At 38.9% G+C, this 15,445-nt stretch overlaps 1 protein-coding gene across 2 annotated transcripts; it reads left to right on the plus strand.

Moving 5' to 3' along the window:
- The first annotated feature begins 11,232 nt into the window (after positions 1–11,232).
- Positions 11,233–15,445, plus strand: vgll2a (vestigial-like family member 2a). Of its 2 annotated transcripts, none has more exons than XM_033991061.2 (4): positions 11,233–11,456; positions 12,811–13,051; positions 13,841–14,332; positions 15,001–15,445. In XM_033991061.2, the coding sequence occupies exons 1-4, from the start codon at positions 11,379–11,381 to the stop codon at positions 15,042–15,044; spliced, it is 855 nt and encodes a 284-aa protein (XP_033846952.1). In that variant the 5' UTR covers positions 11,233–11,378; the 3' UTR covers positions 15,045–15,445. The 2 variants fall into 2 exon arrangements, with proteins under 2 accessions (XP_033846952.1, XP_055088171.1); XM_055232196.1 differs by having other exon boundaries at positions 15,092–15,445.

Raw genomic sequence — 15,445 nt, forward strand, 5'->3', positions numbered from 1 at the left:
TCAAATATAATGTTAATATGCACTGTGTACTTTTAATAGCGTCACACATAACCATTTCCCTGTCGTGGAAAATGCTATTTATAACATTGAAATACCCTAACCCTAATGTTGTCTTGGATTCTGAAGTTAGCTGCGAGCCGGGTCGTGCCACCATGTTTTCATCGACATTACCTGTGAGGTCATCCATATTTGCTATTATTACATGTATTTTCTACATCCCGGGCCTTACTGCCTTACACATAGTTAATTTAACACGCATGGCATATCGCACTACCACACTGTGTTGAAACTGAATCTACCCGGAGACCACAGTATCATGTTCAAGTATTTGGCATGTCCTGCAAGTGTCATCCCCCAAAACATCCATCAACTTAGCACATCTGAACTGACATCACACTATCGCACGCACAACTGTGAATACATAATCTACAGTATACTTCACCTGTGCAGATATTCATGTTTTTACACTTGTAATCTTAATTTGTGTACAGGAGATATGTTAGTTGGCTGTAAAACTTTATGTCACCGCGGAGATTATTTATAAAGTGTATCTGGTGATGATCTGTAGCTGGGGTTACACAAACGTACACGTTGTCGGTAATTATAGAAGACCACAGACCATTCGAATGTCCTTCACGGCAACAGACCCTAAATGACTCGGTAGCACACATGTAGAAATGGGTTATCATACCAAATATAGTTTCAAATGTTTAGCCGATATAAACGTGTATGGTTTCATGGGAAAACAGCTAACCCCGTGTTCTGTGCTTCTTGTAAACATCAATGCTCCTGGACATGTTTAAATATCTAACTGATTCCTTATTTAAAAACTTAAATTATCGTTTTATCTATTCACTATCACGTTAAAAACTGCAATTAAAGTGTATCACCAAAATCAAGCTGCTATATACTTGCTTATTAGTACTTAAAGGTGTACTGTGTAACTTTTCTGATAGAGTGTCCACCGCCTGTTCGTCGTCATGGGGATGTTATGTTTTGCCTGGAATGTACAGGTATTTTATCGCTGAAAAATACCTTGGTAAACATGTAGTTTTGCTATGTGCCAATTTGCCTCTCCATGGATCTTACCTGTAACTTTGCTTGGTAACGTCACCTAATTGTCTTTTGAGAAGATGAATATGTTTATTTATTTATTTTATTTTATTTATTTATTTGAAGGACAGTGTGCAGATACATTAATGGCATACTGTGGAACATTCCAGGTAAAATCATAGCAATGAGCGTAAAGATGAGCAGTCGATGGCCGCTCCTTCAGAGACATAATGTTTGCATAGGGATATTTGTAGATTAAATATTCCTGTATAGACAATAAAGTGTCTTTTTTTCTTGACTAATCCCACCAGAGTGTGTTATGTTTGAGGCTGTGAGCTTCTAGTTTTCCTGTGGTAGATTGTGTGATTGTGTACAAGTGTGGTGTGTGAACACGCTCTCCTGCACACAGACTTTTATAGAGACCAGCACAGCATTGCTCTGGCATATGGTGATCACACAGCGCAGAAGCCAGTTTTAACAACACTCCAACCTCTACCGAGAGCTGCAGAGGAGGACTGCCAGGATCTACTGCCTCTGCTGTCTCTGCCTCATATGTACACACACTCACACATACACACATTCACACACGCACACTATCACACTTCACCATTGTATCAATTATTGGGAATTATTACTAACAGTGTATTTGTATCAAAACATATTCTGGGTTCATAACATTTTTGAATTTGTAAATGTATTGTGGGGGTATATACTTTAAAGTTAAGTGGATTTAGTTGATAAAAAAGACAGATTTATTTAGTAATAGTATATTTTATTTTTGATACCGATCATTTCTTCTGCTGGTCGGCTGTATGTCTGTAACGAGAAGATTTTCCTCTTGGTGATAAATAAAATTAATTCTGATTCTGAAATACATTATAAATTCCTAATTACTTCATGAATAGTGATGGTAAAATAATGTGTTATTTATAATTGCATTTTTGTATGGAAATTTACTAATTGCTTTATTCAATTTAAAGAAACATTGGATGGTATTGGAGTACTGTATCCAGCCTGCAGTGTTTTATAAGTATGTGCACTTTTCATTTGAATGTCCTCATTGTATATGTACGACTTAAATCTTAAACCTGTAGTAAACTATTTATTATTAGAGATGTCACAGTGATCCGCCCATTGACTTCTTCCTGTACTGATATTTCTTGAAATGTATTTCTATCAAATGAAGCTAAAATATTCTTGTACCTCACTGGTGTCAGGCGTACGCTAAGAGCCTCTTAAATAATACTATGCCACAACACAATATTATCTGATATACTTCTTTATTTCACAAATCAATTCCTAAAATATTTGGCGCATGTGTCCGCTGTGCCTCTGATCTCCTCATACAAATCAAAATGCAGGTAATAGTTTCTTCATATTTTTGGACATTTGATGTGAATTGACTCATGGGCTTCGGTGGTTGGGTCTAAGACAAGCATTCTCGGGATATCTTTGCACATTGCAGCCATGCCAGGGAGCGCTTCTGCAGCTTGTTAAGAGCTGAATGCTTGGCATGGTTTGGCTCGGGTATATTTTCATTTACTGTGAATGCCTGGCACACTCCGGCTGTATAGTAAGAGCCAAGGTGGGCATAGGAGGCATACTTAGTGCGACACTCGTATGTGCTGAAAGAAAACATTCATTAGCACATCTCATTTACATAGCGGCAGGGCGGACGGAGCGCGCTCAGACGGTGTGAGGAGGAGTGATGAGGTTAACACTGCAGCAGCATGTGCACAGGGATGGGGCAGTTTGAGTTAGGACGGGTTTATAGCAGCCTCTCACTGAACTCATCTAATCTCAATGTACATTTTTACAGAGAAAGAGAAAGAGCTTTTAGACAAGGAGTAATTGGTAGGAATTCTCAGAGCTGTACTTAATAAATAAATAGATACTTATTATAAAATGTTATTATATACAATAATTTATTTTAAGCATCACTTTGTTTGTTTTTTTTGGGGTTTTTTTGTGTCACATGTTCCACATTGAATTTAATTAAAATTAGGTTGACACATTATTTTAAAATTTAAATTAAGTCAAAAGTCTTCAAGTTTAAGTTAAATTAAAATAATAATTCATGGTAAAATATTTGAATCAACCATTGCATTATATTTTTTTGTAAACAGACGTAGTTTCTTGACAAATTAAATTCAAAGAAGAAAAAAAAAAGTTTAAAAAAAGTATAAAATTCAGTACCAGTTAAAGGTACAATGTGTAGTTTTTGTTGTAGAGAATCCACCACATGCTTGTCTCCATAGAAATGTTATTGCTTGCCTTGAAATGTTCCACAGTATGGCATTAACCATCACCCCCTGTCACTGAATAAATGCAAGAAAGATACGTTTAAAACCACACTCCTGACACTCACCAGAAACATTTAAAAACTGTTTCAACAAAATACCTGTCCAAATCCTTTAGTTGTATTACTAATCCTCTAATGTAGAGAATCCTCATTTCAACTCATTAAAGTGGACGAATTGGCCTCTTGGTTCTATTAACGTATTCAACATATGCGTCTGAAAGTAGACATTCAATTTACAGAGGCTGAAAGAAGGTCAAAGGTCAGACTTACAATATTTTACAATAAATTTATTTAAGGGTCATTTGAGGTTAAATGTTTTTGTTAGAATAGTTTTAAGTCTGTATTGGCAAAGCATTAAGTGAACAGATAGAGGTACATGAACAAGGAAAATGCATTTGAATTAATGGCACTGCAGTATAAAATTGGACAAAATGAATAACCTTCACTGTGTAAAATCAAATCAAAAACATCAAACAGGTTTTTTACTATTTTAGTGACTTTTCATGACCTAAACATATCACTACAGTCCTTGGTTCAAAGCGTTCATTCATTGTGTACTCAGAGCCATTAGCCATCAAATGTGATGGCTCCTCACAGTCAAAACAACAAAACTGAACAGGAGAAAAAGAGAAAAGGAGCATTAGCGACGCTGAGAGGACGAGTGTAAGGAGAAGGGCTCAGGTTTAAGGAGTTTAAACAAGGAGCCTAAAACGAAACCTATATGTACACAAATCATATAAATATGCTGTATTTCTGTTACTTTATATGAAATACATACAAGGGATGAAAGCACTGAAACTTGTGATGAAGTCAGCTATGCTAAACCAGCATTTTAACAAATGGTATAATGTTTGTTTCTGCTCAGTGGACTCAGATCACCACCACTCACTCTCCATATTCATCGAGAGGCAAAACAGTGTCTTGCCAAAAGACACAATGGTCTGACCTGGGGTCAAATAACAGCATACCACCCAAGCTGCTGCCTTCCCTGTAACTACTTACCGACAAAAACGTATTGCTCAAACTTAAACTTCTAACAAAACATGTTTGATTCAATTTGTGACACTTTAAAGGGAGGTTATGTTGCTTGAGCGATTACTGTTTTCACAAAGCCACTACAATCACAGTTGAACCTGGGTTGCCAGACAGAGGACACATTTTTCTCATTCTCAGTATATAGACCCTGCCTCTTGTGAAATCTCAGAACCTCCAGAATTCACTCCCTGAGCTGCAGAGGCTGCACTAGCACTGATTCATCATTGACTGTAGGTGCTGGGGTTTGGTGTGTATTCAGATCAGAGACCAACATTTTAGGTTTAAACCAAGTGGATTGCAGCACTGGAATTGGCAACCCAATGAGGGGCTCATGTGAGGTTCTTCTTACTTGCTGATCAGATAAGTCTTGAGAACCAAAACACCAAATATAACAGACCATGAACAACTTTGCCATCATGACCAATGTTTTTGTAATCAAGAATAAATCAGCATTACAATTGCTATATATAAAAGTCAAATTTGATTTTGTATCTGGGGACACAGTTCATACTTCTGGAATATGAATTCACTGCATTCAGTTCTTTAATAATGACACACACACGTACACCTATGCTGAGGTTTGGTTCCTCTCCCTGCCCCTCTCCGTGCACAGGCCTGTGGGTGCTGATGTCGGGGTGGGTGCTGACAGGACCAGCTGTCTCCTCTTTTTTGCCCTTGGACGTCGCTCATTAATTTCCACCAAAGGCCCCTAGCGACAGCTTGGCCCCATAGTGACCATACTTGGAGAAGAGGTGCTCAAGTATACAGCTGAGAGACAGACACACAACCACACCCCAAGACGACCAAACAACAGCTCACCCAATGGGACAGGCGCACAATACACAAACAGTACAAAGCAGACTGTCCTGGGACCACTGGTAATGAGCTCCCTGTTACAACCACTGATTCAGTTTATGCAACAATACAGGAATAATGCCTTTACAATAAAATAACTGTTAAGCAGAGCTAAGTTACAGGTCAGATCTGTGGAGAGGTGGCCCTGCTCATAGTAAGAAGTCTTTCATGGTGTTTTTGAGCAATAAAAAAGCAGTTAAATGCCATAATGTGGAACATGCCAAGCAATTTTTACATCTGTATGGAGACAAACAGGCACTAGACAGACACCAGAAAAATTACATAGTGCACCTTTAACAAGCATTCCCTAATTAAATAAGACGTTGTTGGAAGAGTCCATTAATTTCAAAGAAAACACTTTTTTCCACTCGCTGATGTCATGAGGTGGTGCTTTGATTGCCTTGAGTGTCCAGACACACCCCTGATAAAACAAACTTAAAAATAACAGAGTCTAATGCTTTATATGGGACTATGGGACCTTTAACTGTACGCTTCACTCCTCCTCTCTGATTTGTCGTTAGCATTAGCAAGTAGCATGGCGGAGGTGGATAGCCTTTTTTCTTCCATTGGTGCTCTTGCTAACAGCTAGTCCCTGAACCCTCACGTCCCTGTATGGAAGGCCATCAGAAGTTATTCTTTCCAAACGGACACATAATGAGCACCATCAGACATGTTAATAGGTGATCCAGCACTCTTTCACCAGGCTGCCCTTGCTATACTGGTGCAATAATACATTCAAATGAACATGAAAATGAATGTCTCTAAATGGGGGGGTGGAAGAATGTGGTCCATTGATTTTAGACTGCGGTTTGTAAATTGAAAGGTTGGTTAATTGTGAGATGTTCAAATATTTCATTATTGGAGGTAAATTTGCCAGTTTAGTCCTCTGTTTCATTAAAAAAAAAAAAGAAAAAGTTTTATATGCTTAAATTAAAAGATTATTGTTGTTGTTGTTTTAAAATGGAGAGAAATGGCAATTTTGTGACACCTTAAGCCATGATTATTCACAATGGGTTTGATTATTTGCAGCAATGGGCCTGTTTATTGGTCAGATTGCAGTTGGGTTTAAGTAGTAAAATCGTTAGTACTAAATGTTTATTTTTATATCTTTATAATTAACTTCCTCTTCCCCCTCCTTTCACAAACTAACTTCACTTATACAGTATATCTAGAGTAGACCAGTGTTTTTCAAACTGCCTGCAAGCTCCTTCTAGTGGCACGTGGGGTCCTCTACATTTGACATTTTTTTGTTAATTCGGTGTTTTATCATTTAATTGTTCTTTGCCTATTATGTTTGTTTTTTGTTGACTTCTGTGTGAAGATCTTTGGGCAGCTTAAGTTGTAGTTTAAATGTGCTTTATAACAAAAATTTAATTGAATTTATTTGGAGTAAATGGTCCTCGTTTAAGTAACTTCTTGGGTAGAATTTCTGTTGCAATGGTATAATTCAGTTTAACCTGGCTTGGCCCTTGTTTAGACCTGATATGTGGTCCCATTATACACCCTGGTTTAGAGCTGGTAGTACTCAGAAAGTTATACTGAGAACCAAAACCCCAAACTTTTTCATTCATATATTCACCATCTCTCCTCTGTACAAGCATTCGGAGAACATGCACTGAGGCCTCGGAGCTGAACTTGTCCTGCAGCCGAGAGCAGACAGGAGTTGGCCTTGATGGGATGGAGGAGCACTAAAGCAGGGTCACTCAGGGCGTCCCCAACACAAAACGATAGTCCCTGTAACCAATCACCATTGAGCAGCTAGCGGTGAGAATGTCCCGACAGCCACACCTGCTCAGATTATCACATCAGTCCTGCACACACATATTCATGGGTTTCAGGATAACAAAATATTTCCATAGCATTTAACAGTTCAATTCAAAAGATGCAATATTTTGTTTTAACGGCACTGTACCTGATTTTTAGGATCTTAAAAAAGTAATAAATACAACTAGTTCATTTTCTCAAACAGTTTGCAGTGGTCCAAAGTTCCTCCATTACCTCATGCATTACAACCATCCTAATTATTCACTGCAATGAGTTTATAAGTGAGTTTTACCTTCTCTGTAAACCTAATAATGAATAGCATGCTAACTTGCACTTCCTGCTTAATAAACAACTTCATAATTTGATGCAGACAGTGCACAAAAGACATATTTTGACCTCAAGAGCTGCCTACACAATATGTCTGTGCTGGAGCAATACATGGAGGAAAAAAATCAGGAACAGGGGATTTAAATAGTTAATTTCTATGGCGACTGTTGTCAATTTTCAGCATTCATTTGATGACTTCTGAATTCATCATACAAACCAGCCCAAAGTGGTCAAAAATCAAACTCAAAGCACTTCCTCGGATAAATAAGCTTAAAGTGCGTCTGGAGTAAAACACGTGCAAATGAACGGAAGATGAAAGCAGGACTTTTATAACAAATAAACCCAGTCCTTTTGAAACCCGTCTGTCATGATTGCACTTACTAACCATATCCAGTCTCAGTCCATGGGGTCAGACTTTTAGTGGTGTTAAAAGTGCCCCGTGTGGTCATTAATAAGAGGGTTAGGTCAGAATCCACTTGTGGAATCCAGAAATATGTCATGTAAGCATTCAAAACAGCAGCTCCACACAGAGGGCCCTCCTGTCCTAGACACAACACCAGGATCACAGAGAGGGAGAGGGAGTACATTTGTCACGACTCCTCAACTCTCTGCTCAGATTCAAACTCATTGTACAAAACTCACAGTGTTTTCATATTCATTTTAAGGCCTTATATGAAAAAAAAAAGCTTGGATGTCCTGAAAACCTTTGTTAAATAAATGAATGGATCCAGAGACTAAAAGTTTATTTACAGTCAGTATCTGGAAACATTAACCCTAAAGACATTGTGATTGATTGAATGGATTGTGAGTCCATTCCAGTCTAGCCCAGTCTGGCTATGCTTCAGTTGTAGGGAATATTATACCTCTGATGACAAGGACTGAGAAATACAACTTCTCTTTGAGCAGATATGTTTCTTCTTCTTCTTATTCTATTCTTTCTTATGAAGGGTTTTGTCACTACACACATCCTTTACTGCAAATCAATTAACATAATCTTTAGTTTTTTGTTTTTCTATATCAGGTGTTCTTAAAACAACTCTTCCAATTTGGCTTAGAAGGCCACACAGACTCTCCATGATCAAAGTAACATATAACATATCAATAATGCATGGACGCCACATAACAGTATAAAAATTGGTTAATGCTGCCTATGGTTTGAGCTATGTTAAATGACCTCAGACCGGAATCTTTAACTGAATAAAAAGGAGACATTGAACCAAAGTACAGTTCATTTGGCCTGAAGCTCTGACAAGGTCATTCCCTAATAAAACAGGAAATTAGTCTGAGCTCCAAATGCAGTCTATATAAAGCAAATGAAAGCAAATGTAATCACAAATGTTCAGAGCAAAATTCATATATTTGAATGATAACAGTTGAGTTGTTTCAGAAGGCAAATGCTCACAGTGTAATCTCTCAGTTGTCCTGGTAGGGTCCATAGCAAAAGATCGGTTCTGACGCAGCTCTTAGTGTCACAGCGTATTCACTTTAAAAATGTTTGTCCAGTTGGCAGAATTCAACCTTCGTTATAGACTCTGTATTGTTGTATTATTTGGAGTTTAAAGTTGTCAGACTTCACTCTGATAGCATTCTTTTCCCTGTGGAATGTGTGAGCCGCTTTTGAAAATGTGTATTGAAACATATTTGTGTTTGTTTATTCCGCTTTGAAAAGACACTGGAATGGATTTCTTCTGTGTAAAACGTCTGGTTTAAAAGTTTGATGAGGGTGATGGTTACATTCAGTATTTTCAGTTGTTGCTCAAAAGTTGTGTGTGATGTTCTTTGTTGAGTGAAAACACATGCCATGATGGTGCCAGCGTTTTGTTGTAGGCCAGATTTATCTATCATCCACACACTAATTATATTTAGAGTCTCTCACAGTCAGAAAAGAGATTGTGGGTACAAATCTCTGTCCAGTACATTATGTGATTATGTTTTTCATCCAAAGGCAGATTTTTTAATTTCACCCTGTGACTGGTCAGTGTATCATGGCCAAAGACACAATATCAGAGGTTATTCTTAATTAAATTTTCATAATTAAAAAAAAGAAAAATAGGAATATTAAAATCAGTGTCTACGAATGTTATTAAAACATGGAATAGAAAATATTTTTTTTTAAATTGCCCAATCTGTTGGAACCTTTATCTGAGTGGATACCTGGCGTTCCTGACAGATTTGTATTGGGCCTCTGCGTTTAGTACTTGAGCGCTGGATATTTTGGGTTTTATTAGCCTCGCTGCTGCTGCACTTGTGAAGGAACAGGTGAGCTGCTAACTGGGGTCGCAGGAGAGGACACTCCAGCCACAAAACAATTTTAGATAAATGTAAAAATTCCTTTTCTTTTTCTAGACTGTTCTTTTGAATATATTGAATTTGATTCAATTTGATTTTTTTTAAGTGAGGTTAATTTGCAAAAGTTGAAACCACCAGAAATTTTGAATATTTTGAACCAGCTCTTCCTTTGAAAACCTAAAATCATTAAAAGTTTTCAGGGATCCGTTTTGCAATGCCATACCTCATTAGAGCAAATTAAAGATGGATTTATGACAACATATGCATGCATTTGAAAAAAGCACATTTCTTTTATAAGGATACATATATGTGTACAACCTCACTAAATATTAGCAAAAATAATCTCTGACAACATCTGACAATTCAACAAACTGTCCATCAACCCAAGTCTTAATTAAAGAGGATCAAAGATTGGTTAAAAACAGGACGGTTTTTGGTAAATCGTGCCTTCCTGCTGCGTTGCCTCATCAGTGCTGGAATTAGTCCAAGGAATCTTGGGTATAGCTTGTGGCAATAAATAAATAAATAAATGAATAGCTTGTAATAGCCCAGAGGAAAACATGGTAATATGGAGAGCAGGCAGCGTCCTTGTTAGGTTTAAGGCACAAATTTGGTAATGTTTATCTGGCTCTGAGCTAATGCCCTGGTGCGAAATGTTTTACAGTAATTAACCGTGTTTGCCCTGCATTGAAATAACTACCACTGTTGACCCCTGACATCTAGTAAAAGCACCAAACTAGGAGTCATGTTTGACCTTTGACCCCAATAATTTGAGAATCTGGTGAGTGCGGTTCAAACAGCAGGTTTGTTGTGCTTTTAACTGCTGGTGATTTGCCTTTTCAGCATGTACTGTAATGTGCCAACATGATATAATCATATAAGAGCATAACACTGTGAGCCTGGTCCAAGCCGACATTCTCTATGAAAGTGACAGAAAATAGGCCTGTTATCTGTGACCTCTGTGTTTGTCTCTATAAACACTATAGTCCTATTTAAAGGTGCACTATGTAACCTTTTATGGGGTCTTCCACCTACTTGTCTCCATGGAGATGTTATTGCTTTGCCTGGAATGTTCCACAGATTAGTAATAAGGAAATTTATCTTGCATTTTTTCTATTAGAAGTTTTCGCCTCTCCATAGATCTGACCTAGTTGTCTCATTGAAGATACTGAAATTTATTTTTAATGTGGAACATAGAGCATAATAACATCTTCTGGCTCACTCTTTCCCAGATTAGTCCAGATAATGTAAGATTAGGTTATAGACCTATTAGTTGAGGTTCAAAATGCAATGTATTCATGAGAGTATGAGATTCAGCAGTTATAGTGGACAGAAAAAACTTCAGGTTTAGACCATAAACAAACCACATCATTAATGATCTTTGTATGTGCCTAATGCAGGATAATTAGCTCATACATGGCATTATTCAAATGTTCAGAGTTACTTAAAACATATTAAGGCGTAGCATGGAGCACTAGTGTCCAGTAATTAAAAGCCCATAAAGCTGTGCAGTAACTGGCCCGTGATTGGCTGTGGACCTCAGGCTGCGCCACGCGGGGGCTGTAGGGGATTCCTTGTGTGCGCGTGTGTTCAGTGTTGGGTATAGCGCGCAGCAGAGCGGCACAGAGCGGTGATCAGAGGCCCTCGGGTCCGCGGCTCTCTCCGTATGTCCCGGGATTATAGCGCTGCTTCTGCTGCCACTTCACGAGCGTAACCCTCATGACGCGTGCCTCTTCTGCGTGAGTTTTCCGCCATGAGCTGCCTGGATGTGATGTACCAAGTATTTGGTCCTCAGCCTTATTTCAGCTCCTACAGCCCATACCATCACCAGGTACGAACCTCCACCTACGACACCGGATAATAGTTTGGATCTACTCCAAATATTTGTACTTGTGAAGTGGCTTTAGCAAACTTTTTTGTTGCGTAAAAGTTCTTGCGTTCGGTGCCTGACCCACCGTGCGCCGCGTACGTGCGCCCTAGAACGGTCTAAAGTTAAAAAACATGAATTAAGAAATTTAAATGAACCAAAAACTGGGTTATGCTTTGAGTTAGACTTGTTTAAGTCGTTTTTTTCAGACACGTTCATCTATTCTCTCTTTTACAAAATCACAAAACTGTGGTCTGTGTCTAGAGCGCAAAACTTTACTCTTTAATCATCTTGCTATAGTTAATTATTTATTCATTTCCAGGTGAAAAATAGATTTTTCTCACAAATGTTTGTAGCAGATTTTTGTACTCATCCCCCTAAAAGCATGATTTTGATTTAAATTCATCTTAATTGTTGATTAATTAAATTGTTGTGTTGTAAACAAGTTACCAAACTGCTTCATGTTTGCTGTAGTTTTAGCCCTGGCGGCAGGAGGCCCTCTCAGAGCTGTAAAAGTCGTCTCCTTTTTCCCACTCTCTTTAAAGGCTCTCAGTCAACATGCAGGACATATTTCACATAGTGCCAAAACTCACTTTGTCTGAGGCTGAAATAGACCCAGCATCAGCCGCTGCCTCCGTTATTTTTATTACACTCTGCGTACATTTATTTTCTTATATATGACATAAAGTTTTAGTCTTACATTATCTTCTTGTTAATTTTGATTTGATCTATCCAACAGTTTTACAAAATATGGTCAAATGATTTTTGGAATCCACTGATTGTCGCAGTTAGTTTTCAGATTTAAATTTTAGAGCATTGTTTTGGGAATTTTCTTCATAAAAACTAAGTTAATTGATTCATTTAAGATGCTACATTTTGAAAATAGATTTTATCTGTATACAGAAATATGAAAAGTGCTTGCAATAGAATAGATATGGAGTGTTTTTAAGTTTAAGAGCGTCTCGACTCTTGACCCTTTTCTTAGAAATAAATAAATGAATCAGTTAACTAAGTGTTAAAATTCCTATTGTGATTTAGGATTCAAATGAAATGATCTGACAGACTATCACTTAAACACACTCTAAAATTCAGCTAATTCCATCTGACTGCAGCGCTAACTCTCTGGGTCACAGTTAGCCTCTGTGGCATGTCCACATAAACATGAAGGCGTTAAAAAGGGCTTAGTGGGTTTATCTGTCCTACACACCTGCGTCGCATCCAAAAGCATATTTCACCACCATCGGGGTCAAAGATCAATGTTTACTTTGAATAAAACACAAATTAATTTCACAGTTCACTTATCTGTTACTCTTTGCAGAAACTGGCTTTGTATTCCAAAATGCAAGAGGTGCACCCGGAGAGCAGCGGTCGTGTAGTGGGCTCCAGTGCCCCCCCCAACATCAAAGAAGAGGACAAGGAGCTGCCCCCTGGAGCCGAGTACCTGAGTGCCCGCTGCGTCCTGTTCACGTACTTCCAGGGAGACATCAGCGCTGTGGTGGATGAGCATTTCAGCCGCGCTCTGAGCCAGACCAGCTACAGCTCCACTCACAAGGGCAGAGGTGAGGAGGAGAATACTCAATATCAATACTTGTGGTCATTTTAAATACAGTTCTCTCCACTCACGTGGAGGACCTAAAATCTATAGAGATGCAGTGTTGCAGACTCTCTCACCTCAACTATTGTAGTTCTTCAGCTGTGATTTTTAGTTCTCTCAAACCTAGGTCACAACAGTGTGTTGCAGATGAAATTGACATAAATCTTTTTCACATTCAACACATTCAAATCTCAGATCTTCATTGAAATTGAAAAAAAAAAAAAAAAAAAAAATCATTTAACAAGATGGGTCAGATCTGCAATTACAATTTTAATGTTTTATACATAAATAAATGAAATTAATCTTTTGCATGGATACATAATAGGCCATATTAATTATAAATTAATATTTCAGCTATGTGCAAAATACATTTAAATTCATTTCTGCACTGAAAGTATTTTTGTTCTTATGAGAGATGGGCAGATTGTACCTTATGGCAGATTGTGAGCTTGCCATGGTTTCTATGAGGCATCAAGTAGCTCCATGACTTATAGGTCTGTGATCACTTAATTAGTGTGTGTGTGAGTTCACATTTTCTAAAGACTATGAAACTTTTTGAGACATTGGAAATTTTATTTTACACATCTGACAATGATCATCAGAACTGCACAACCTGCTACTATGAGTGAAAATAGAGCAATAAGATGGATGTGAGGAAGAGTGTGGAAGAAGATGTTAGGTCATGTTTTCTTCCTGCATTAACTGGAAAAAACAAAACATTATGAACTTTTACCCTCTTGTGTGTGTATCCCAGATGGCACATTTCCGATGAGCCAGAGGAGTTTCCCACCCTCATTTTGGAACAGCTCCTACCAGCCCTCCGTGTCCTCAGCCCTGGGCAGTGCTCTGTCTGCGTCCCACACAGAGCTCTCCTTTCCTGGGGACCACTACTCCTCTGCCTCCCTGCACTCCCACCTGCACCAGCCCAGCCCAGAAGCTTGGCACTCCTCCCACCACCACCACCATCACCACCACCCTTACTCCCTGGGGGGTGCTATAGCCTCTCAGAGCTCGGCATACTCTCGGCCCGGGGTGCACGAGATGTACGGGACGGCGTTTGACCCTCGTTATGGCTCTCTGCTCATGCCCTCTGTGCGCTCACACCATCGCCTGGCCTCCAGCAGCTCTGTGCCGGGCCCCAGTGCATCGCCCTGTGACCTGGGCAGTAAGGGCGAGTCTGGGGCCGGGTCAGCCTGGAGCGGGGCCTTCACTGGAGCGGGGGACATAGGACTAAACATGGACACAGGTACATGTGATTCACTCATGCTTGGCTAACTAACATGTTTGGGGTATTATTATTGGGGAATTTCACTACTTATGTACTGTGTGCATATATATGTAAAAAAATAAACTTAACTGAATAGTAAACCATGTAAAAGTGGGACCATAAAAACTTGTTGCTTTGCTTTTTTTGGAGATCAAAAATTGCTAAAATACATATTGATATTAGCTCAATAATGTATTGCCTTTAGTGTATTTGCCCACTGGGAAAGACATTTTACCAATCTTGTCTTGAGTGTTTGAAAATACTTCAGAATGCAATTTTATGTCCACAAAATTGGACAGTGTAACATATATGGACATGTATATACTATGTGGCGGTATGTGGAGTGTAGTGACGTTTAGTCTAAAAAATAGTAAACTGCTAAAGTGAGGACATTTCTGACATCAGCGTCGCTTGATAACCACTTGAGCTTGTAAATCAGGTCTGAAGCATATAGCTCAGTTTACCCTGAATGCTGTGGATCAGTCAGCGCTTTGACACCAGCTGTCACCTCCTTCTCTCCTCCGCTGTTTCCTTTCCTCAGCCTCGGGCCTGTGTGTGTGTGTTCACCGCTTTTATAATCTCTCTTTTCTCTCCTTTGTCCTCACTTCTTCCTGCTTTTGTGTCCTCTGTCCACTCCTGTCTCTCAGGTCTTCAGGCACAGGATAAGACCAAGGATTTGTACTGGTTTTGAGTCCTGCTTTGAGGGAAGTGTAATGCTCTGTAATGGTCTGCTTACAGCCCTGTGCTACGGAGGACTGTGCGCGTGAGGATGGACGCACACTGCAACAAAAGTGGGACAAAAAGACACAAATGTGAAACTTGTGGACGACATTCCCAAATTGGAAAAAGACAGACAAAGACACATGCTGTCCCTGACTGTGGACAACTGCGTGGCTCACTGGGGGGACACTGAACTAGAGGAACTTCACACTCTTTGGTTTTACATGGAGTTGTTACGATTATTATTGTACAAACTTCTCATTTGCATTGAAAGCATGTGTTGAGAATAGCATGTTTACACTGTCAGGGAGATTGCATTTTTGTCCTTTTTTCACAATGCATTTAAAGTTGACTGTGAATTTTAAAAAGAAA

This window comes from Periophthalmus magnuspinnatus, chromosome 24 (assembly GCF_009829125.3).
Source record: "Periophthalmus magnuspinnatus isolate fPerMag1 chromosome 24, fPerMag1.2.pri, whole genome shotgun sequence".
Classification (NCBI taxonomy): Eukaryota; Metazoa; Chordata; class Actinopteri; order Gobiiformes; family Gobiidae; genus Periophthalmus; species Periophthalmus magnuspinnatus.